At 46.3% G+C, this 22,000-nt stretch overlaps 1 protein-coding gene across 2 annotated transcripts in view; it reads left to right on the top strand.

Moving 5' to 3' along the window:
- The window catches only part of LOC148390376 (calmodulin-binding transcription activator 1-like), a 50,246-nt gene that overhangs the window by 24,044 nt on the left and 4,202 nt on the right, over nt 1-22,000 (top strand). Inside the window, exons 4-22 of one of the 2 annotated variants that reach the window (XM_088389432.1) lie at nt 2,867-2,934; nt 6,853-6,988; nt 8,446-8,517; nt 10,155-10,308; nt 11,188-13,043; nt 13,709-13,835; nt 14,128-14,262; nt 16,768-16,916; nt 17,608-17,792; nt 17,864-17,942; nt 18,017-18,284; nt 18,395-18,903; nt 19,010-19,158; nt 19,222-19,283; nt 19,353-19,468; nt 19,636-19,704; nt 20,566-20,711; nt 20,793-20,864; nt 21,000-21,030. In XM_088389432.1, coding sequence (XP_088245558.1) covers nt 2,867-2,934; nt 6,853-6,988; nt 8,446-8,517; nt 10,155-10,308; nt 11,188-13,043; nt 13,709-13,835; nt 14,128-14,262; nt 16,768-16,916; nt 17,608-17,792; nt 17,864-17,942; nt 18,017-18,284; nt 18,395-18,903; nt 19,010-19,158; nt 19,222-19,283; nt 19,353-19,468; nt 19,636-19,704; nt 20,566-20,711; nt 20,793-20,864; nt 21,000-21,030 — 4,383 coding nt within the window. The remainder of the gene's footprint in view (nt 1-2,866; nt 2,935-6,852; nt 6,989-8,445; nt 8,518-10,154; nt 10,309-11,187; nt 13,044-13,708; nt 13,836-14,127; nt 14,263-16,767; nt 16,917-17,607; nt 17,793-17,863; nt 17,943-18,016; nt 18,285-18,394; nt 18,904-19,009; nt 19,159-19,221; nt 19,284-19,352; nt 19,469-19,635; nt 19,705-20,565; nt 20,712-20,792; nt 20,865-20,999; nt 21,031-22,000) is intronic. The other variant, XM_088389433.1, reaches the window with a different exon arrangement.

Below are 22,000 nucleotides of genomic sequence, written 5' to 3'. Positions count from 1 at the left end.
ATTTGGCTGATTTTCAATGGATTATCGATCATATATCGTCAATCCGTCTCTCAATGTGTGTTTTTGCATATCAAAGCAGAGTGTGAAATCTGCAGATGAGCAAATTGCTGAACAAGTCTGAATTGGAATTTTTTTTTGGGGGGGGGGGGTTAGTGCTACACCAATCCCTGTCAGATATTTTCAAAGTTTATCTGCAAGTGCTCAGCAGTGGTGGTGGTGGTGTTGAGTACAAATACCAGCAACATCAGCAAACCTCCACAGGGTAATGCTAATGCAGTTCTTTGCTCTATATGTGTAAACAAGACAAAGGCAAAAATGGACTTTGGGTGTACTTAAAAGCAAACCTCAATGTGCTGCCTCCCATCTCCATAAAATAAACACTTCAATGCCAAATAATGTGTGTGGCGAGAAGGAGCGTCAGCCTTCCTTTGAGGTGCTGCTATGGAATGGATGTGACAGTTCCAGTTTACAGACAACTCTGTTTTCCCCTGATATCTGCCAGGGTGATGCTCGTCATTAGACTTCAAAACACACACACGCTCACACAAGACACTCGCCTGTGGCCAGACCCTTAAACGGAATCCCCCCCGGGAACGCTGCCGTATAAGTCTGTTGCAGTGTAGGCGACCAACCAAGCCGCCCCCTCGTTCCTCCCGGGGAAATATGCCCCGGGCCCGGGTGTGTGTGGAGGTTGCGTGTGAGTCTTTTGCATGCGTGCAAATGCAAGGACTTTTTTTTGTACATGCCATCCATTTCTTGGAGGGAGATGGCCTCTTCGAGACCTGAGTGGGTGGCTGATTTCCCCACTTGCATCGCTCGCAGTCTGGCTTCCCACTCATGATCCCAACTTTGTTAGCTACAGTATTGCTTAAGTAGCTCTCTCGACCAGTCTCTCCCAGTCAATCTCCTAGCGACACATCAAAATACGGCGGGGCGGGGCGGGGCGAGGTAGCATGTGCCGGGCCTGCTGGAATGCATTATTGTGTAGATTCACATAGACATGCAGAATAACTAGGTTTATAGAGTAGATCCCGGGAGAAAGATCCTCTCTGTCCCTGAGTCTGGCACAGGCAACGCATACACGCACACACACACTTCCTGAGTATTCCTGACGGGTCAGTGTGTCGCTAGGCATGCTCACAGCGTTCTTTCACTGGCTGTCTGTCGGGACAATAACGGTGACTTCCGGAGGATCGACCTTCAAGTCTCACTTGTGTCACTCTGGGCGTGGAGCTTGTGTGTGTGTCTGTGTGTGTGTTTGCGCGGTGAAGGAGAGAAGCGTTTGTGTATGCGTGTGCGTGTGTGTGTGTGTGGGGGGGGGGGGGGCTGGCATTTCAGCTGACTCCTCTGTTTCTGGCTTTTTAATGGCTCTTATGGGGCGGGCCTTTAATTGCAAGTCTCTCTCCCTCCTTCGTAATCCTCCCATCCTTCTGTCTCTCCCAGCCAGCCCCTTGTCTCCGCTCTTCCCACCTCTCTCCTCCCGCCGGCTGACAGTCACTCGGGGAGCCCCCAGCGCCTGGCCGGAGCTGTGGAGGCCGTATAGCATATTGACTTGCTGCAGAGTGGCTTGGGAGGAGGAGAGGTGGCTGCTTGTCACCACTAATGAATAGATGCATAAATGAATGAGCTGCTCTTTGTATGCCAGTGTGTGCATGTCTTGCAAAGGGTGAAAATGTGAACGGGAGTGTTGGGATGCGCCTTTTCAGCCTAGGCTCGACCCTGTGCAATTTTCTCTTACTCACACAGACAGACATTAACAGTTGGCAGATTGATGGTAATAATAATTAACGGTGTGATGGCAGCCTGGCCCTCATACATGCACACACATGCATGGGTTGAGGCAGTAGGGGTTGGGGCATGGTAATAGAATGGAGGATTCTAAAAACAATACAGTTAAGTGGCAGCACGCTCCACCTGACCCCCCCCCCCCCCCCCCCTCCATCTCATCTGGTCAGCTTGGAGCTGGAGTGCTCTCGTGCCAAACAGGGACAAATAACAGCAAAACGCACGCATGCACTCACGCAAGTACAGGGGAAAGTGGAAGAGGAGGTCTGGAGGAAAGATAGATGATCTGAGGGGGCAGATGAAGAAGGGCTGAATTGTTGATGTCTTCTTCACTATTGCTTTGCGCCACATTTCAAACACTGATTGCCTTAAGAGGACAATTTACATTTCATAGGCCTGCACAACAAGTGTGTGTGAGAAGGAATTCACGGACAGGGAAAGAGACAATAGCGTTTAAAGGAGGAGAGACTTTCCTCGGTGAAGGGAAAAGGCAGTGTTGTTTCTCTGTGTGAGCCTTTTTTTTTTTTCCTTACTCTCGCTAAAATACACCTGTATGACTGCTTTATTTTTCCTTACTGAGCTTTACCCCTGGAAAAAGAAACAGTACGAACAGGACGGCCGAGGAGATGAAAGGAGAGCCGGAGGAATTAGGAATCAAGTTATGAGCGGACTTTATCTGGCGCAAAGCTGCCAAACTGCAAAGAACAAGGAAACTTTTCCTATTAACGCACTCACTCAGCTATTGTGTATGTGTGTGTACGTGTTGTTGGCCTTTCCTCACCAGTGGAGGCAGGCATCAGTGAGTCTGCTGCTGTGATTGGTTGCTAACCCTGAGGGTTTGTGCTCAATGTCTGTCTCCTGACTGGCTGCTCTGTGACCAATCAAGCGCCTAGACTTCACCGTAGCAATCCGATATAATCCGACGCACACACACACACACACACACACATGCACACCCTCTGTGGGCATCAGCAGGTCATCTGGAAATACCTGTTATGGTTTATCTCCCTGTGACACACACATACACACACACACACAAAATATATACAGTAACCTTTCTGTCTTGCCTTTGTCTCACCAGGAGATTGCTGCGTATCTCATCACTTTTGAGAAACATGATGAGTGGCTGACGACATCGCCAAAGACCAGGTGAGGATAGAGAAGACGGTCCCCCCCCTCATACACACACACACACACACAGACACACACATGCACACGAAGGGTGACTCTGCCAGTGGGTGACTCATGTTGTTTTAATCCCTATGACTGAGTGACTGTTTGATTAAAACACTGCAAGTGTGTGTTTCTCCAAAGAGTCCTCCTGATGGGCTGCTCTACATGTACAGAAGGCTCTCGTACACGGTCGGACTGCAAAGCACCTAGTCAGCTGGAAATGGAGTATTAATGAATGTAAATGTATTAGGCTAACTGATGTATAATTCAGACATAAGGGGGAATGAGGGGTTCAGGGGATGCACGTGTGTGTGTGTGTTGTGTGCGTGCGTGTCTGCGTTCATGCACGCGAATGTGTGTGTGTGCCTCTGCGTTCATGCGTGTGAATTTACATGCAAGAACTAAATATTCATCATTCCCACTGAACCCTGCTTCGCTCATTTCCTCGAGTATGGCGACGGGAAAAAAAGAGCATCTGAATAAGGATTCACCGGGTTGATGTTTCCTTAAGATGACAATTTAGATAAGTCCTTCAAATGACAACATGGTGGATGAGTATGATTGTGAGCATCCAAGCTTAAATGCTTTTGCTACTTCCCACCACTGGTCTCTATCTATGACATTAAAACATAGCAAGGGCATGATGGGAGAGAAGAAAAAGTCGCGAAAAAGTCAAGTAAGTGCAGCGGTCACCTCCTGGCCGCATTTGTGATTACTGATGCCGCTGAGCGCCTGAGGTGATACCTCTGTGCTCCCATTGTGCGAGCTGAAGGACTCTTCTCAGGAGCAGCCTGAGGCCAGCAGCACAGTTTATGTTGCGGATGGATTTCTCATTGATTGCTTGTGCTGCCGTATCGCCTCGGCTTCCCAGCAGCCACAGCAGCAGCAGCAGCAGTTGTATTGCTGTTATTGAGCAGCAGTTAGATATAATCCCATTTATACATGACATCAGGCACGATTAGAACAGATTACACGTAATCCCATCAGATGGAAAAGGAGCTCAGCAAAAGGAGACGGTGACATTTTTGTGCCCGCGCCGCTCTGCGTGTGTTTGTATCCGCATTGCCGCCGCTAAGACAACAATCAACGACCTTCATTTGTCCTCTCGCTGCAATCCGAGTTTAGAGTAACGACTGTTGCCCCCGTCTCGCTCGTTTCTCGTCTTCTCGCCTCCTTCTCTCCTCCCTTTACTGGACACACTCAATAGCCCACTCTGTCTCTTTATCTTTGCCTTCTCTTTTTCCGCTCTTCTCCCCTTGCCTTCTCTGTTTTCGCTCTGCTACACCGTGGAACGGTGGAAAAGCTTTTTATATCCCACACATCACAGGCCAGTTACAATCAATAGCATTTATGTCTGCTTGAATCGGAGGCTTTTCAAGGAGCACGGGCACCATCATCACACGCGCACGCACGCCAACGTGAAACGCACACACATCTGATCTCATCCATCGTCTCCATAACATAATTAGAATCAGCAGCCCTCAGATGACTCACACGGCAAGAGACAGACTAAACTCATCTTTGATAGGAAGGTGGGGGTCTCCGCTCGCCTTCCAAGCTGGCAGGCTCCCCCCCCACCACCACCCCTAAAAACAGAACAGATTTGCGGTGTCAAAGAAAATCAGTTCAAAGCAAATTCAATTTCACTACACACTGTGCGCAGCGTAAATTGCAATCATCCCAGTCCATATGTGCCCACGTCAAACTGGAGGCGAGAGCGGCGTAGTGAAGGCAATGCATGAGACCAGAAGATGACAATGAAAGGAAGGCCATGAGAACGGAGGGACGCAGTCAAGACAAAATAAAGAGATGGTCTGATAAGAGGGATAAAGACTGTGTGTGTTTGTGCACGCGCACTTGTGAGTATCTGTTAGTTTATTGATTGTCTCTGTTGTCATGAGATAAGGCAAAGATGCATTTTCCACAATGCCCCCCCCCCAACACACATGCAGTGAACACATACACTTGTCCTTAACGTTATAGAAGAATGATTGATCGCCGGGCAGCAGATTTGACATTGAGCGCCGAGAACACATGCTTGTAGGTCCCGCCATCTGTGACATTGCTATTGCGGCTCTGTCTTCTCACGCATATGCTCACCTGGCCTCTGTGCGTGTGCGTAGGCGTGTACGTTAAAGGACATTCGAGCACTTGACTCGAAAAACTCATTTCAAATTCCGTTTGTTTGACAACCATGGTGTTTGATGGGGTTGGGGTTAAGCAGTAAGATGAAGAATTAAGATTCGAATAGAAGTGATGGCTTGATTTCTAGGACGTGATCAGTCAGGGTCCCGATTGTGTCACTACCGTGTTCTCTGTGATGGGCCATCAATCTAAATTCGAATATGAATATTGCATTAAGTTGTATAAATTAATTCCCAAAAGTCTAATTTCCTCACTCCATTAGCATTTCTCTTGGCTGCTCTGCTTCCAGTATGCACATATGGAGGATGGATTTTTTTCAGATTTCAGTTGTGTGTATGTGGCACTAACCAATAATGCTCCAAATAATGTACGTGGCGCAGTTGTGTACTGTGCTTTTTTTTAAAACATATATATATGAAGTTATTATTATCATTGTTATTATTATTATTATTATTATTATATATTATTAGTTGGGTTTTGTTAGTCAATGATATAACAATGGTCATGACATGAAATTCTAGGTGCCGAGTGCTCAGTTAAAAAAAAATGGCGTGTACTCAAATTTTTTTCATCAAGTGGGTTGTACAAACTATAATCTTCTTGATTCAGATACATTTTTGTAAGTAGACTACACATCTGGTACTTCAAAATGTATCTGGATAATATTTTATTTTGTGCAACCATTTGACAAAATAGAAGAGAGTAATTTTAACTTTTTTTTTTCCATTTCAGGACCCGCCACTGCTACTGTAACTCATATATGACGTATCTTCTTATTAGTCATAGTGGCGATGGCAAGCCTTACCTCTTGCACGCTGTATTCATTGAGAAGTGGCAAAGGCATAATTTGTGCCTTCCAGACAGAACATGCAGAAGCCTGACACTGCGCGTTTGTACAACTGATGCGATTACCCCATTAAAATAATGAAATGCATGGCGAGGTCAGTGGAACGGAGGCAATTGCTTTCAACACAATGGGATGAGGACAGTGAGGCTGATGTGAAAAGCGCTGGTGGTTGTTCCACCACTTGATGCTGCACCTTTGATTAGGCTCTATTTGTCTTTTCAAGCATGTCCGTACAGTATTGTTTGATTTTCATTGTAAACATCAAAGCACATAAATCAGTCCATTAGTTGTCAAAAATATTTATATCTTCAAATGTGAAGCCAAATTCACGCCAACTGATGTCCTTTTCTGACTCAGCACACTAAATTACCCAGAAAACAAAATAAAATAAATGAATAAATATTGTTGGCCAGTCCACTTTCATGGAAGACTGCCGACATTTAAGACATTTACTGATGAGGAGATGAGATTGTGAGCATTAGGACGATTTTAAATTAAATTACAAAAGGGTATCCAAATGATTCATCGATTATCAAAAATAATCATTTATGATTTGACAATAGATTCACTGCTAATCGATTAATCATTGCACCATGAATCGTATGTATCGAGTCTGTACTCAGACGCTAATGCTTGTGCTGTGTTAATGGATGGACCTACTTAAATATACACGTGTGTGTGTGTGTGTGTGCGTGCGTGCGTGCGTGCGCGTGTGTGTTGAATTTGGGAGTTTAACCTTGACATTCTTTGCCAATAACACTGGGAAATTTCCATCTCACTGAGCAATGAAACGCTGACATTATCAATGACATCACCACGTTACACAATATTTATTCTCCCGTGTCATACTAATTCTCACAGCGCGCGCTTCGTTGACACATTTTACTCTTCCCTCCTAACAGGCCTCAAAATGGCTCCATGATCCTTTACAACCGCAAGAAGGTCAAGTACAGGAAAGATGGCTACTGCTGGAAGAAAAGGAAAGATGGGAAGACCACCCGGGAGGATCACATGAAGCTCAAAGTCCAGGGTGTGGAGGTGAGAGGCTGCCGTGAAGAAGAAACAAGTCTGTGATCTCTTTTTGTGCTGAGTTGTGCTTCGCTGCCAATCCAATCCATAATGTTAGTCACTCCTTCACTCCTTGTAGACACATGCGTGGAACGCAAGGGCACACACAAACACACACACACACACACACATGCTGGAGCTACAGGGCTAAGAGCGATATACCTGTGTACGTGCGCCTAAGTGTGTTTGTGTGAGAGCTGTCACTCCTCCGCGCTCTCCCTGCTCCTGGTCCTGCTCCTGTCCCTGTCTCCCTTCCCCTGGCTCTCTCTTTTCTGAAGGATAAGAGTGTGTTTGGCCAGCAGCCAGGAATGATGTCAATGCCTTCTTCAGCAGAACAGAGAGGGGTATCGATCCAGTCTCAAGGCAGCGTCTGTGCGTGCCTGTGTGTGTGCGCGTGTGTTTGAGTCACATCGGCCAGCTCCGAAATTGATTATTCAGCAGGAATGTACCAAGAGGTGAGAGCAGTGAGCGTGCATGTGTCAGGAAGAGAAAGACGGAGGGAGACTGGAAAGCAAAGACGCGACGGCGAGGCGGCGCTCATGGAAGGCTCACTAGTTGTGCATAAATGAAAAGCAGACATAGGCAAAGGGAATAATTGAGATCAACTCTTCCCATCTGCACCTCTATTATTTACAACCCCACACTCGCACTGACAATCATCTGACATGCATTTTTCTGCTGCCGTGCACAAACACACACAGACATACACACACACATCCAAAGGCAAGTGTTTCTCTCCCCGGTAGTTGCTCAGTAATTGTTTGTGTCACCTCTTCCTGGGACCCCCTCAAGCAAGAAAGCATTGTGTCGTGCAGGGGGCAGGAATGGCGGAGCGGCGGTGGGAGAGGAGGAGGACAGTGAGAGACAGGAAAAACACAACCCCTGGATTGAGAGCCTCCTCATATCAGATGGAAATATATGGAAATGCACTCTGCCTTTGGCCAAACACACTTTGGATAGCTTGCGGGCTTTTTCTCTGAAGAGGCAAAATGGCAAGAAAATGAGAGTGCGAATGAGACAGTAAAAAGAAGCGACTTTTCGTGTTGCTATTATATATCCTGCATGTCAAGTATTCGCCGCCGCTGTCTGTACAATTGTGTCTTAACAATGTGATGACCTTGATAGGAGACCGTTTCGACCTTCCACAGGGAAATCCCGCAGGAGCCAGAGCAGGTTCAGCCTATCGATCGATATTCATACCCCGGTGCCAATTATTGATATTTTACAAGTCGACAACATCTAACCAAGGACCTTTTTCGAAAATACGTACATCGGCATGTTTAGCTCCTAAATGAATACGACCTGAGTGGCTATAACCTGAGTTCTCCTTTGCTGTTCTCTCCTTTGCTGTCCTCACCTCATCCTCTCCTTGTGTCCCGCTCCCCCCCCCCCCACCCCCCAACCGAAATCCCCTCTCCTCTCTCTAGTGTCTGTATGGCTGCTACGTCCACTCCTCCATCATCCCCACCTTCCACCGTAGATGCTATTGGCTGCTGCAGGTAAGCCACCCGCCCCCTTTCCCAGCTTCTCAACATTCAATCAAGACGACTGTATAACAGGGAAGGATAAATTATATCAAGCCATCGTGACAAGTTGAAGCTGTTTACGGCCACGTCGCTCCGGCTCGACATGGATTTCTTCTTCAAGCATGTTATGTTAATTCACAACTCTACACAGGGCTAAACTACCAGAAACTGGATAGTATATTGTTAATTTTACGCACCACATGTTTAATCTCTTAAATTGTCCATAACATTTTCAAAACAGCACACTAACCTCCAACATAAAGCATTGATAAACATCCTCCTCTTCAAAATTTAATGAGGCAGACTGTACTAAAAAGTCGGGTGATAATAAAAGTGGACGCCATTGCTGGGTTTATCGTTCCACTCAGGATATATCTGGTGAACACGCTTTGCTGAGGAAACTTTTTTTCCCCGCTTGAACTTTTCACGCTATTCCTCACTTGCACAACCTATCAAGGTCTTAAGGCACTTCTCTCTCCATGTGGTCCTCCCCAGGAAAACACCCTGGAGTGCCATACAACATCCACACACACATTTCACACATATAGATTTTTTAAGCTCACCCCTGCCCCCTCCAGCTCGTGTGAAAAGAACCCACACACACACACACATCCCGCCCTTGATTGGCCATGCAAGAGCGGGTAACCAGAACTTCATCATCTCCAGACCTACATGTTGAATCTTAAACATTCCCTTCATTTCCAAGAAAATATTGGATGCCCAGCGATATTCATTTAAAATATGGAAATCTAATACATATTCATGCATTCCTTGCCAATAGGTCTTGCATAATTTGTCACATGAATTTTACAAGGACGTTCTCGCCACATGGTGTAAATTGAATTTGCCCCCTATCAAATATATTTTATTTTTCAGCGCATTTGATTCCCTTGTGACTCTCAGAGTTGAACATTTGGCAGGGGAACTTCTGCTTCCTCCCTCAGTAATGTGCCATTTTCTGCTCTTTGCACATATATCACATCACATCAGTGAATATGATCATAAATGAGCCTGTCTGTTCTGTTGCATTGCACAGTGTGGTGCTGCAGCAGCCCACTGTGCCATTTTCTTGTTCCACCTCAGCACGCCCTCCCCCTCACCTGAGTCTGTCTACTGAATCTTTTATCAAGAGGAGCCTCTCTCTCTCTTTCTCTCTCTCTCTCTCTCTCTCTCTCTCTCTCTCTCTCTCTGCTGCTGTCCAGCCACATACACACTTGTTGAATCATTCATGGGATATCAATTCCATAGTAGGCCTGCCGGTGGGCTACAGTACGGCGAGCACCGTGCTGACCTGTTCATTCGTTAATTCACTCTCTAAATCGCACGCACACCAACACACGTGCGGACGTTTCTGCTGGCCCTGCAATGCAAGGAAGGGAGAGCAGTGACTGGGCTTGAGCTGTTAAATGTTTTATAGGCAGGTGAGAGAATCTTGTCTGACACGCTATATCCGACCTCCTTCCTGACCTCCGCATACTCCTCTGCTTTCCGTGTCCTTTCCTTCTCCTTCTGCAAATACACTGCATCAATGTACTCTCTTGTTGATAGAGACAGATGAGCAAACATAAAGGCCATGTTTTACCAACGAGACGTGTCTTGCTGTCTTATAGAACCCGGACATCGTGCTGGTGCACTATCTGAACGTTCCGGCGGTGGACGATAGCGGGAAGCCATGCGGCCCCGTTCTCTGCTCTATCAACACGGACAGGAAGGAGTGGGCCAAGTGGAGCAAGGAGGAGCTCATCGGACAACTCAAACCTATGTGTGAGTTATCGCTTCCAGCCCCTTTGCCGCTCACTGGCCCAGCCCGCAGAATCATACTGTGTCAGCAACCAAAGCGGTTATTGTGATTAGAATTAAAAAGGAAACAAAAAAAAAACAATCATACCCAAACTTCAAATGTACGACTTCAAAAACACTGCTGGCTCGGCTTTCCCAAATCCACTTGAGATAAGAGGCAACTGCAGAACTTGTGATGTAGAGACTACTATAAAGAACCGGCTGTGCAATTTCAGCTGTTCTTTTTATGTTTTTGTTTTTAGGGGATAATTCTAAAAGTCAGTGCCATGCTGCCACCTACAGGCAATTACGCATTGCACCAAAGAACCAATAAAAAGGGGTGGTTGGATAGAGGGGCCCAGGCTGGAGGTGCCCAAAATATCTAGCATGTATTATTCATAAGTCAGCACCAGAGAGGGAGAAGATAACTTCTGTACACACATACACACACACACGCGGAAAATTACCTAATCGCTCATCTTTTGATCTGGTTTTGAAGGACGAATAAGGACGGCTGCCCAGAACAAAGTGGCTTGTTGACTTAAGTAGTACTCATATCTCTTGCCAGTGAATCACATCTATCCCTCCATTGGCTTCATGAACAAATTCAGGATTACAATATTTTTTGTATCTTGGTTGAATGTAAATGTTTTACAAATCTGCTCATGCATTTTGCATGAGCGTCACAGAGAGTGTTTGGATCACTGACCGTGAGCCGCACGACAGATGAGTACCGTCACTTTACATTACAGTCACTGGAGGGCGCCGACGTGCACTTGAAATAATGCGATCGAGTGAAATTAAACGCTCTCTCTTCATTTGATGTTCATTTTTTATGGAAATCTTGTATTGGTTGTGTGCCAGGTGCTGGAAGCAGCCTACACCAGAAATGCTCCAGTGTCAAGCAGCGCATCATCTCATCCAAGCAGGAGTCAGGGGCAGCAGCAGGGGGTGGCGCGACAGCGGGTGGCGGCGCCACAGCAGGCCAGAGATCTGAGGAAGCAGATGGCACAGAGGTCCAGAACAGCGATGTTTCAGAGGGTCAGACAGAGCCCAGTCCAGGGGGGCGCAGGAGCAGGGCAGGCGGGGGCGACAGGAGGAACGGCCGAATGCCAAAGCCCTCCCTTCTCCCGCAGAGCAGCATGGAAGTGTCCTCCTCCACCTCCACCAACCAGGTGGAGGTCCCTGACACTACCCAGAGTTCCCCGCTCTCAATCACCAGTGACATGGCGGACAGCCCTGCGCTCGCCATCAGTGCCGGCCTGTCGCAGAGCACTGCCGTGTTCATGTCCGAAGTCACCACGCTAACCGGGGATTCGGTTTATTCAGCTGGCCACACCCACCTTCTGCCGTCCACCCACGAGAGCGCCGCCACTGGCATCCTGTTGGCCGTCGCCCCCGAAAACCAGAGGTTTGCCTCCTTTCCCGGAGGCGTGGGCTTAGGAGAGGGAGGAGAGTTGGTTCTTTCCAGTTCACTTGACACGGGCGGAGGTGTCAGCCTTCCAGAGGCTGCCATGACCTTTGACCCTGACTGCTTCCTTAATAACCCCAAGCAGGGTCAGACCTACGGAGGAGGTGGAGGAAAGACTGAGGGGTGTAACGATAACGATGGGGGGATCCACTGTTCATCTAACGGCTTCGTGTACAACCCGTCCCTCGTCAACAACATCAAGAAGGAAGCGACGCCTATGGAGCAGCCACTGGCCCCGCAGAGTAGTTATGTCGGAGAGGGGGCGGGCCTCAGCCCCAGCACCACTCTGGAGCAGATGGACTTTAGTGCTGTCATGTCATCACCGTGCGTCCCGGGTCTCACCCAGTCCGCGCACCACCCTTCGCCAAATCTCTTCCTCCAGACCTCCACGCACACCAACCCACCCTCCCAGCAGCAAACCAACGGCACTGAGGCAGCACAGGAATCCGATGACGCCAGAGCTTACATCAGCCTGCCGGCGGATCACCCGATCACCAACGGAGACCACCATGCACACCTCCACCAAACCAGTCAAGACCAAGCCCTGTGTGGGAGGAACGGAAAAGGAACATCAGTGGCCTCTTTCCCCCTAACGGGCCAGGACGCTAATGTTGAGCAGCCCGGCGGCGGGGTTCGCCAGGAGGTCGGTGGCAAAGTTCTTGAGAATGGCGCAGAGTTGCTGCTCAAACCTGGCGCTGCTCACGAGGCTTACGCCAGTGTGGACGCTGAACACTACCTTCAACCTACAGATGGCAATGGAGTTGGGGACGAAGCGGGAGGGGGCTGCGGGCCTGCTGGAGGAGGAGAAAATGAAATTCTATGTAACGGAGTAAGCTTGTCTGGGGCCGGCGGCTCGGTGGTGGCCAGTCCTCAGTCAATAGGCGCTGCTGGTGCGAGCATGGAGAGGGCACTCTACAATTCCTCTCTTCCTCCACAAGGTGGAGGCGTAACTGCCACGGCGGCTGCAGCAGGAGCAGCCATCAGCCTGGAGGGCTTTGAGGCTTCGTTTGGAAGCCAGTTCTCTGATCTAATCAATGATTTCATCTCGGTCGAAGGGTCTGCGGGCGGGGTAGGGGCTGCCGTCAACGGGGTGCTGATGCCTCAGGAGGGCGCGGTGGGAGAGGAGCAGGGCACAGGGGAAGGCCACCTACAGGGCTCGGAAGTGGAGCAAGGAGCTCTGGGAATGCTCCAAGAGACCGGGAGGCTGTTTGCTGTGACAGACTACTCCCCAGAGTGGTCTTATCCAGAGGTTAGTAACAACATTAGTATCATTATTTATTCATCATTGTTGCCTGGAGTAAAATAAAACTGACACATGATGGAAGACGCCTTGTACTGCTGTTAAAAAATGGAATCATGCTCGCGACTGATTGCCGAGTTAATGAAATTTCAATATTACATGGATTCCTCTGGGTGGCTTCATTAATTCATCCATCTATCGCACTGAATTGTACAGTTGTTGAACAACTTTGGCACGTCACTCTTAGGACAATATGCTTTGTGCTTTAGTATTTATGGGGAAACCTAACAAAGGTGCAATCCAGGCCGATTTTCTTTTTGTTTGTATTTGTTTACGCTTAAGACCTTTCCAAAGGCATTTCCATTGAGAACTCTAGATGTGAATCAAAGCATTTTATTCTTGTTTAATTTTCTTTTTCATTCCCATTCTATTGTTGTTTTGCACATTTGCAGTCCCTAATGCCTTTAGAAGTTGAAAGAGCATTTAATCATCTGTTGATGCTTCATTTTTTATTTTTTTATGAAATGTTTTCCAATTATCTTCACTTCCACCTTACTCGGTCTATGATTATTATTGTATTGGTTCATTTCTATTTTGGGACTTGCTGTTTACAGCTTCCTGTGACAACGTCACCATATTGTGTCAAATTCCACTAACCGGTGTTTGTGCCGCAGGGTGGCGTGAAGGTCCTTATCACGGGGCCGTGGTTGGAGTCAAGCAGCGAGTACAGTTGTCTGTTTGACCACATCAGCGTCCCTGCGGCCCTCATCCAGCCTGGCGTGCTGCGCTGTTACTGTCCAGGTATGTCATCTGTCTCCACGGTATCTTATGATATATTTTGTCATTTGACATGCATACATTACAGCCACAATATTATTGACACCTACTTCAAATCAACGGTCAATCATATGGTCATCCCTAGACTGTAAGAACAGGCCACTTGATTAGGTACAGATGCCCCTGTATCAATTATTCGGCCTTATAGATAATAATGTTTATTTAGAGAGCGATAATATAAAAACTATGCCGAAGGTTGGGGTAGTATATTAGACTCCACTCTTTATTAATCATTCATCTTATTTTTTTTTTCCAGCCCATGACACAGGACTCGTCATGCTACAGGTAGCAATGGGTGGCGAGGTCATCTCTTCTTCTGTGGTTTTTGAATACAAGGCACGCGACCTTCCTGCTCTCCCATCCTCTCAACACGACTGGCTGTCTTTGGACGGTGAGAGTATTCAGCCTGTGTATTGCCAAACTGTTATACTTGCAAAGTGGCCATGAACTGCTTGCAATTATTCCAAATGCTTAAGATTTAATGAGTTTTAAAGATTAGAACATGCGTTTTTTCATTGTGAGCAATGTGTGTAAAATTATGACTATGTGAATGAAAGAGAATAGATGAAATTATGAAACATTTATAAACTAGGGGAAAATACACTGTGTTAATTTCTTCACACTCTCAGTTCGAATGTCTGCTGTGGTTCTGACATTGACTCCGGCTGTGCTTTGTGAAGTTTTCATTTTCATGTTCTCGCTCTGCTTACGTTGGTTTTCCCTGGTAAATTGTAAAACTGCACCAATCCTCCAAGGAACCATACTTTGTAAATTGCACTAGACTAGACGACACCTGTGCGCCCAGTGAGAATAAGCGGTCTAGAAAATGCATGGTTGGATTTTGTATGGCCCTCTGAGGAGTAAAAAGGTCAACGTGATGTGTGTGTTAGGTTCTAAGTGTGTGTGTGTTTGCGCGTGAGTGTATTTGGACTCCCTCCACTTTCACTCTGGTTTTATTCTACACGTCTCATGCAAATAAGGAAGCATATTGGTATATATTCATTTAGTATTTCACTATTTCTAATGACGTCAGATTTGATTTCAAAGTACTGCGGCGGTGTCAGGCAGGTTGTCTGGGCTTGAATGCAAAGTCTGGTAACACACGTGTCTCCTCGGCGACGCATGCCCTGATTTTACCGCGCGCGCTCGTGTGTGTGCATGCGCCCCCATTCTGCGCCTTGCGCACTGCGGCAATGCGGCTACGCGGTCACAGCGTACATGCACGACTGAAGGGCAAACACAATGTGGCTCAGTCGCCGTGCCATTGACAGCCCGCTAAAGGTTGGATTCATAAACACGACTTTGGTGAGGGACGCTTAGCCATGTTCAGCAAAGTGTGGAGGTAAAATATAAAATGGTTCAAAAGTACGTCTACGCATCGTCTCATGTCTGCTCCAGTTTAGTTGGGTGTGCAGTCTTCACATGCGGCGATGACGACCTAAACCTCCTGCTGCTCCAAAGTCTGGCGGGCTGATTTGAAGAGAAGAGCGCCGCTGCTCTCTTCACGCACAACGTGCGATTTCTCTCTCTCTCGCTCGCTCGCTCGCTCACTCTCTGGCCCCCTCCCCTCTCTCACTGTTGTTGGGAGTATCGACGTGAGTGTCGCACACTTCAAACTAACGCGGTTGAGCAGAAACTGGAACAAAGAGACAGTCGCTGTTTGGGTTCGTAAATGATATGATTTCATTTTATTTTAAAATTCATCTTTGGAAATTGCTGGTTTTGCCTCCATGTAGTGCAAGTGTTTGTTTATTCGGGTGATGCTGCATGCTTGCATTCAAATTATTTATTGTTAGACTGACTATGATCAAAATTGATTTCATCCGATGGTAGTGTTTGTGTTTGCTTGCTAAATGTTTGAGTTAAAAAAAAAAAATCTCAGAGGTTGCTTTTGTTGGAAGCAGAGCTGGAGAACAATAACACAACAAGTGCGGGGAGGCTATTTACCTCCTGGAGCCGCTTACACAATTGCAACCAATATTAACGTGCTGTTTATGACTTATGTGTATGCCATGCACATCCAGTTGACCTTCCATAACAGCATGTGTGCATTGACATTTCTTTATTGCTGTTGTTGTTATGATCTATGATGTTTTTATAGATGGAAATTGCCTGCTTGAAAATGGATGAGTCCAGGGACTATAACAATCTCATTAAAAGTATGACGATAAGCAGTTGGTAGTTGCTCGAATTATTTTGTTCATGATGAGTTTTTCCTGGCGAGGAATAGTGTTTAAAAAAAACAATGGCAAACTTCTGACATCGCGGTCTCACTGAAGAATAACTATTAACAGGAATTGATGGTGAGGCAGTTTAGAGCGGCTTGAGAAATATATCAAAGCATTTGCCAGCTGAGAGTATCGATAAAGAAAAGTGTTGTTTTGAAATGTACAAAATGTGTGTCAAATTTTGAAGTCGATTTTGTTTCCCTTTTTCTTTCTCTGTGGTTACAGCTTGTACATCTGGAATATGGCATTTGTCGTATGATTGGCTTTTTATTCACACTGATCGATAATCTCTACCTCTGATTGGTGAACTGGAATGTTTGGAGCCTGATGTTTGTGTCACTCACATGGCTCCTCCCTCTTTTTTTCCTCAGTCTGTGTGCTACAGACAGTGGAGAGGAGAGGGAAATAAAGAGCCTGAGTGACATGATGTGCACTGCAGCAAACTGCAGCTGCATGGGAATGAAGGGTCACACTTGCAGCCATGTAAAAATTATTCATAAGCTTGTCTGATGCTGGATGTACTTTCACTTTTCATTGCTGATTTAGACCCTGGATGGTCCTTGGGTGTGTAGATTTATGTCAAGCCCCTCATAAACAACCTTAGGACTGCTTATCTTCTAAGAGACAGTAACTGTTGTTTTGAAAAGCTCATCTATTATTTTCTGCAGATACCCAGTTCAGGATGTCCATCTTGGAGCGTCTGGAGCAGATGGAACAGAGGATGGCGGATATAACCAATCAAAACCCTGGCTCTGAAACTATGGCAACCAAGAGTGGAGGTGTAGAGGGAGGGGGAGCTGCCGAACAGCAATCTCAAGTAAGGCAGAAAGATGCAATTTGTTTCAATGAGGAATTTCTTGAACATGAATGAACAACAAAAGGAAAAAGAAATCTCAGGCGGGTATTTAAAATTAGAATGCTGTTCAGTAGCGTGCAGACATTTGCTGATATTAGGGTCATTTATATTTTCTTGTTTTGGGTACAAAGGATTCTCTAGTCCCATTTGTCCTGTAAAAGGGCACTCGAAACTCCAGCTGCCGATAAAGGGGCTCAAAGCTGTTGTGAACGTTGCCTTCGTTTAATCTGCATGTCTGTTATACCGGCCCCTGGTGGCCGAGGTACATGCACCATAAAATGACACACAATTAAATTAATCACGGCTGTTTAATTGTTTACATTGTATTTAATTATGTCATTACTGTATGTTTTATTAACGAGGTGACAATGTTATTAAGTGCGATTGTTCCCATTAGAAAATAGGAGGCTAGAACGGCTTGATGAGATATGCATTCATTTCAATGGAGGAAGCTGATTTGAGATACAAGCATGTTCACAGAGTGAATTAAACTTGTATGTCAGGCTCCACTTCATTTTTTTCCCTTGTTTGCACCAAACATTAACAGGTTATTTCTTGGGGCAAAACCTTGTAGACTTTTTCTTTTGAACATGAAAACATCCTTGGTGGAAATAAAACAACACTTCAATCACTGTAACAATTTCTTCCCCAGACGTCCCCTGACCACAGCTCATTTGAGGGTCGTGTTGTAGTCGTGTGCGAGAAGATGATGTCCCAGCCCTGTTGGGCTTCCTCCAATCAGCTCGTCCACAGCAAGAACTCGAGAGGAATGACCTTATTGCATCTGGCTGCAGCTCAAGGCTATGCCGGGCTCATTCAGACTCTCATCCGCTGGCGGTGAGTAACAAATAATTATAGCAGAACATAGAGAGGGACGCAGCATCTCACGTGACCATTTTGCTCTGCAGCACCAAGCACGCTGACAGTATTGACCTCGAGCTGGAGGTGGATCCTCTTAATGTCGACCATTTCTCCTGCACACCACTGGTGAGTGATCGATATTTCCTTCTGCGGTCTTTTCTCCATGTCCGTGTGTGATGACATCCCATTGGTCTTTCCAGATGTGGGCATGTGCTCTGGGTCATACTGATGCAGCACTGGTGCTTTACCAGTGGGACCCAAGAGCTTTGGCAATTCCCGATTCTCTGGGACGCTTGCCACTCAATATCGCTAGATCTCGGGGCCACACGCGACTGGCTGAGCTCTTGGAGCAGCTACAACAAAGTCTTCAAGCTCAAAGTCAGCCTGCTGACACGTGGATGGACAGGTGGAGAGGAGGCTCCGAGATCAGCAGAATAAACAACAGTCACTCCTCAAATGGAAACTCAGGTGGGAAAGAAGAAAAGAACATATGTTTGGCTGAACTGACCCATTATATCATGTAATTGGGATATACATGAGCTTTTGCTTATATTCGGTTCTTATTCCAATTCCCCTAGAACTGAAGCGAGCCCGCACTGAGAGCCAGCCCAGCAACCAGACCTGGAACCAAACAGGACACAGAGCTTCACAGACAACCCAGGGAGAGCAAGGGGGTCCACCCCCAGCGAAAAGACTCAAGCCCACCCAGCAACAGCTCGCTAACTCAACCTCCAGCAACCTCAACTCCCTCCCCAACCACCACAGCCCGAACACTCACACTTCCCCTCTTCCAAGTCCTCAACAAAGCCAACATCCCAACCTCAGCAATCGGAGCGCACCTCCCGCCAGCTTCAGTCCTGACTGTCTTCAGCTCGCCAGCCCCTCCTTCTCCCACCTGCAGGCCAGGATAGGGGAGTCTGGAGGCGGGGCCAGGTGGAGTCTGAGACAGACTCTGGGGCAGCGTAGTCTAGCCAGGAGGATTCTCGGCAAGGAGCGACTGGCTGTTCACCTGCGCCAGAGAGTCCTGTCAGAGAGGGGAGAGGGGACGGAGCTGCTGACCTATCAGGATAACACAGAGGACTTGCAGGTAGGACTGGGACTTGCACCACATTTACATAAAGACACCGGTACCTTGACTTACAACCACACAAGTGATTTTTTTTAAGTGACAAGCGTGTGTGTGTTTGTTGCAGATGGACATTTCAATGCTCACTGATCACATCATGGAGACATCCACTGCTCGACTCAAACAGGAGGATATGGAGACTGAGACAGACTCCGGAAGGGTGGGCCTCGGCGGCGATGTCAGACTACTGTCCGGTTATCTTGCTGAGGTGGAAAGGTAAATGAAACCAACGTATTCTGATCATCTACGCTTGACTTAGACATACATTTTGCTCCGCAGGTTCCTTAATGCCAAGCCCCAGACTCCTGGCCCGAAAGCAAACTCTCACTCAGGGCCTGAGGGTGAGTAGTGTCCTCAAGCTAAGGAAGCTCCATCAACCCCCTCTGATTGGAACTCCTTCCTCTCCGCAGCTATGAAAGCCGAACGCTTGAAAACGGACTCCTCCTTTCTTGCCATGACAGAAGCGGAGCAGAGAGAGCTGTGTGACACCATCAGGAATGCTCTGCACTCTCTTCGAAAACACAAGGTAGCCGTTTTCTCGCGTGACCCCCCCAACCTCCACTCCAATTTCACATGGTGTAAATGCTTCGATGATCTACTCTTCCTGTCATGTATCTATCTATCTTGAGTGATACATGTTTGCTTGCTTGCATGAGCAGCTTTTATACAAATTCTTACCATCACCCCCTTCAGGGTCCTATTCAGGAACAACGCAAAGAGATTGCAGCAGTGATTCAACGCTGTTATAAGAGATACAAGCAGGTATGGGACAATCATACTTAAAACGTTTTGGAACTAAAGCTGCATTATTGTAGTCAAAATCTTTTCAAACTGATTTTTTTTTTATAACTAAAGTCCTTTTCTTAGAGAGTAAAGGCATCTCATTTAGAATAAAACATTATGTGTATGTTATATTTTTTAAATATTTTTTTAAATATTACTTTCTTTTCCTGTTAAATTGGACTTCAGTATGATAATATATCTTAGAAAAATGGTTCTAGCAATAAATGGCGCCGTACCAGCACAGGGAATAGGATCCAAGTCACTTTGCATACGCCTAGCTCTTTCTGCAGTCTACATTTCATTTTTCTTTTATTATTCTTAGCAATTTATTGTACTGAGCAGCCTGGACAGAGATGCATGCACCAGAAAAGCCACCGTTTGGCAGATTTGCTAAGACACCAAGCAGGTGTGCAGGGGTCTGCGGGCATTAAAAAGCAATTTTATTTTTATCATTTTTTTTATTATTATTGTCAACTGAGCCGCCAGGACACAGACTGCTTCAACAATTTGCATGTTCATGTTTTTTCTTTTTGCCATTGGTCATTTGTCATGGTACCTTTCTATTGTCATCACAAAGAAAGAAATCCCCACCAAGCATTTGAATGATCAAGAGTCCTGTAATATCTGTTGCATTAGTTCAGCCATTCGAAAAAAAAACTTTTCCTTGAGTAACTGAACTGGATGTCAAGGATATTGAATACATGCTCAAATGGCTTTCCATATACTCTACCTATTGCACCTCCAAGGAACCAGTATCTTTCTGAAGCATTTTTTAAAAGTCTGTTCAGTAGTGAAAATTTTTACTGTCATATGACGAGTTTACAACCCAACTGCTTTCAGTATGCACTTTATAAGAGGATGACCCTGGCAGCCATCCTGATCCAGAGTCGTTTCCGGAGTTTCCATGAGCAGAGGAAGTTCCAGCAGAGTCGCAGAGCAGCAGTCCTCATACAGCAATACTATCGCTCTTACAGACACTCCCTCAGGTGCTGAAAACACAAAACCTGTACTCACAATCATTGTTTCCCATTAAAAAAAAAGGCTCACACTTATGCCTTTGCCCGCAGCAACCTTCTGACAAAGAAACAGAACCAGGCTGCACGCAAGATCCTGAGGTTTCTGCTCCGATGCCGCCACAGGTGAGCAGTAATGTTGGAACGTGCACGCGCGCACGAGAACACACACCATACATATTGCCCACACACACGTTCAGAGCCCACTGCCACACGGGCATTGGTGCTAACAGCTGCTGTTGTTTTACTGTTCCTGCGAAGCCCTTTGATGGACCATAGGCCCCTGAAGCGGGTGAGTCCACCCCCCCTCCCCCCTTCTCTGGCTCTCTCTCTTCCTCTCGCTCTCTCTTTCTCTCTCTTGGTGGCAGATGCCTGTTTGCATGTGAGGGGAGGAGAGGGTCCTCTCCCTCCCTCCCTCGCTCTTCTGTCTGTCTCGTCAACGATTGCGGAATGATGCTGCTACTTCTGCATGACTGACAGATAGATAGAGGAGCACTCTTGCACATGATCTTCCTGGGGGCATGACATCAGTCGGGGAATCAATCGTCTTGTTTGTCTCCTTTTTGTGCCTTGAGGGGGTTGGGTAGAATTTCCAGGGTGGAGATTTGCCCAAAAAATAGCTTGTGGGTATTTACTGTAGAGGAATTACAGGGATGGGCAACTGGTGGCCTGCGGACCTCATGCCACTATATTATGAGTGGCCCCTTGATTCATTTTGGATTTAAAAAAAAAATCCTTGATAAACATTCAGGAGACGTTTTTCATAAACTTCAGGTGAAATGGGGAGTCCTACAAAAACTGGGGAAAATAAAAAATAATACAAAATTATTGAAAAGAAAAATGCAAATATATGAATCTGCAGAGGTTGGCTAGTTTTCAGTTGTAAAATCACCAATCACCACTAGATGGCAGATCTTTTTTCATTGCACTTAAACTTGGTCTTACGCTACAACTACAACGCGAGTTGGCAGAACAAATTTAGTACCTCAGTCTTACAATTTTGATGAGTTGATGTCTGTGATGAAATATTTTTAAAAAATGAGATCTTGCACTTAATGTTGTTTCCTTGTTCAGCAGTTTTGTGCTGTCCTTCAATGGTATTTTTTATGCAACCAGGTCTTTGCACGATGGGGGAGAAAATACAGTATGTGGGTTTGTCGTTTGCTCAAAACATGTTGTTTGGTTCAGAGATTTCTCATTGAATCTTTTTTTCAGTAGATGCATTGAAAAATGTATTAAGCACATGTTTTGCACGTATGCAC

The sequence above is a fragment of the Syngnathus floridae genome, chromosome 11 (assembly GCF_059516105.1).
Source record: "Syngnathus floridae isolate MCC-2025c chromosome 11, RoL_Sflo_1.0, whole genome shotgun sequence".
NCBI classification, from domain to species: Eukaryota; Metazoa; Chordata; class Actinopteri; order Syngnathiformes; family Syngnathidae; genus Syngnathus; species Syngnathus floridae.
Note: the sequence above shows the minus strand (reverse complement) of the source record. Positions and strands in the feature narration are given on the sequence as shown.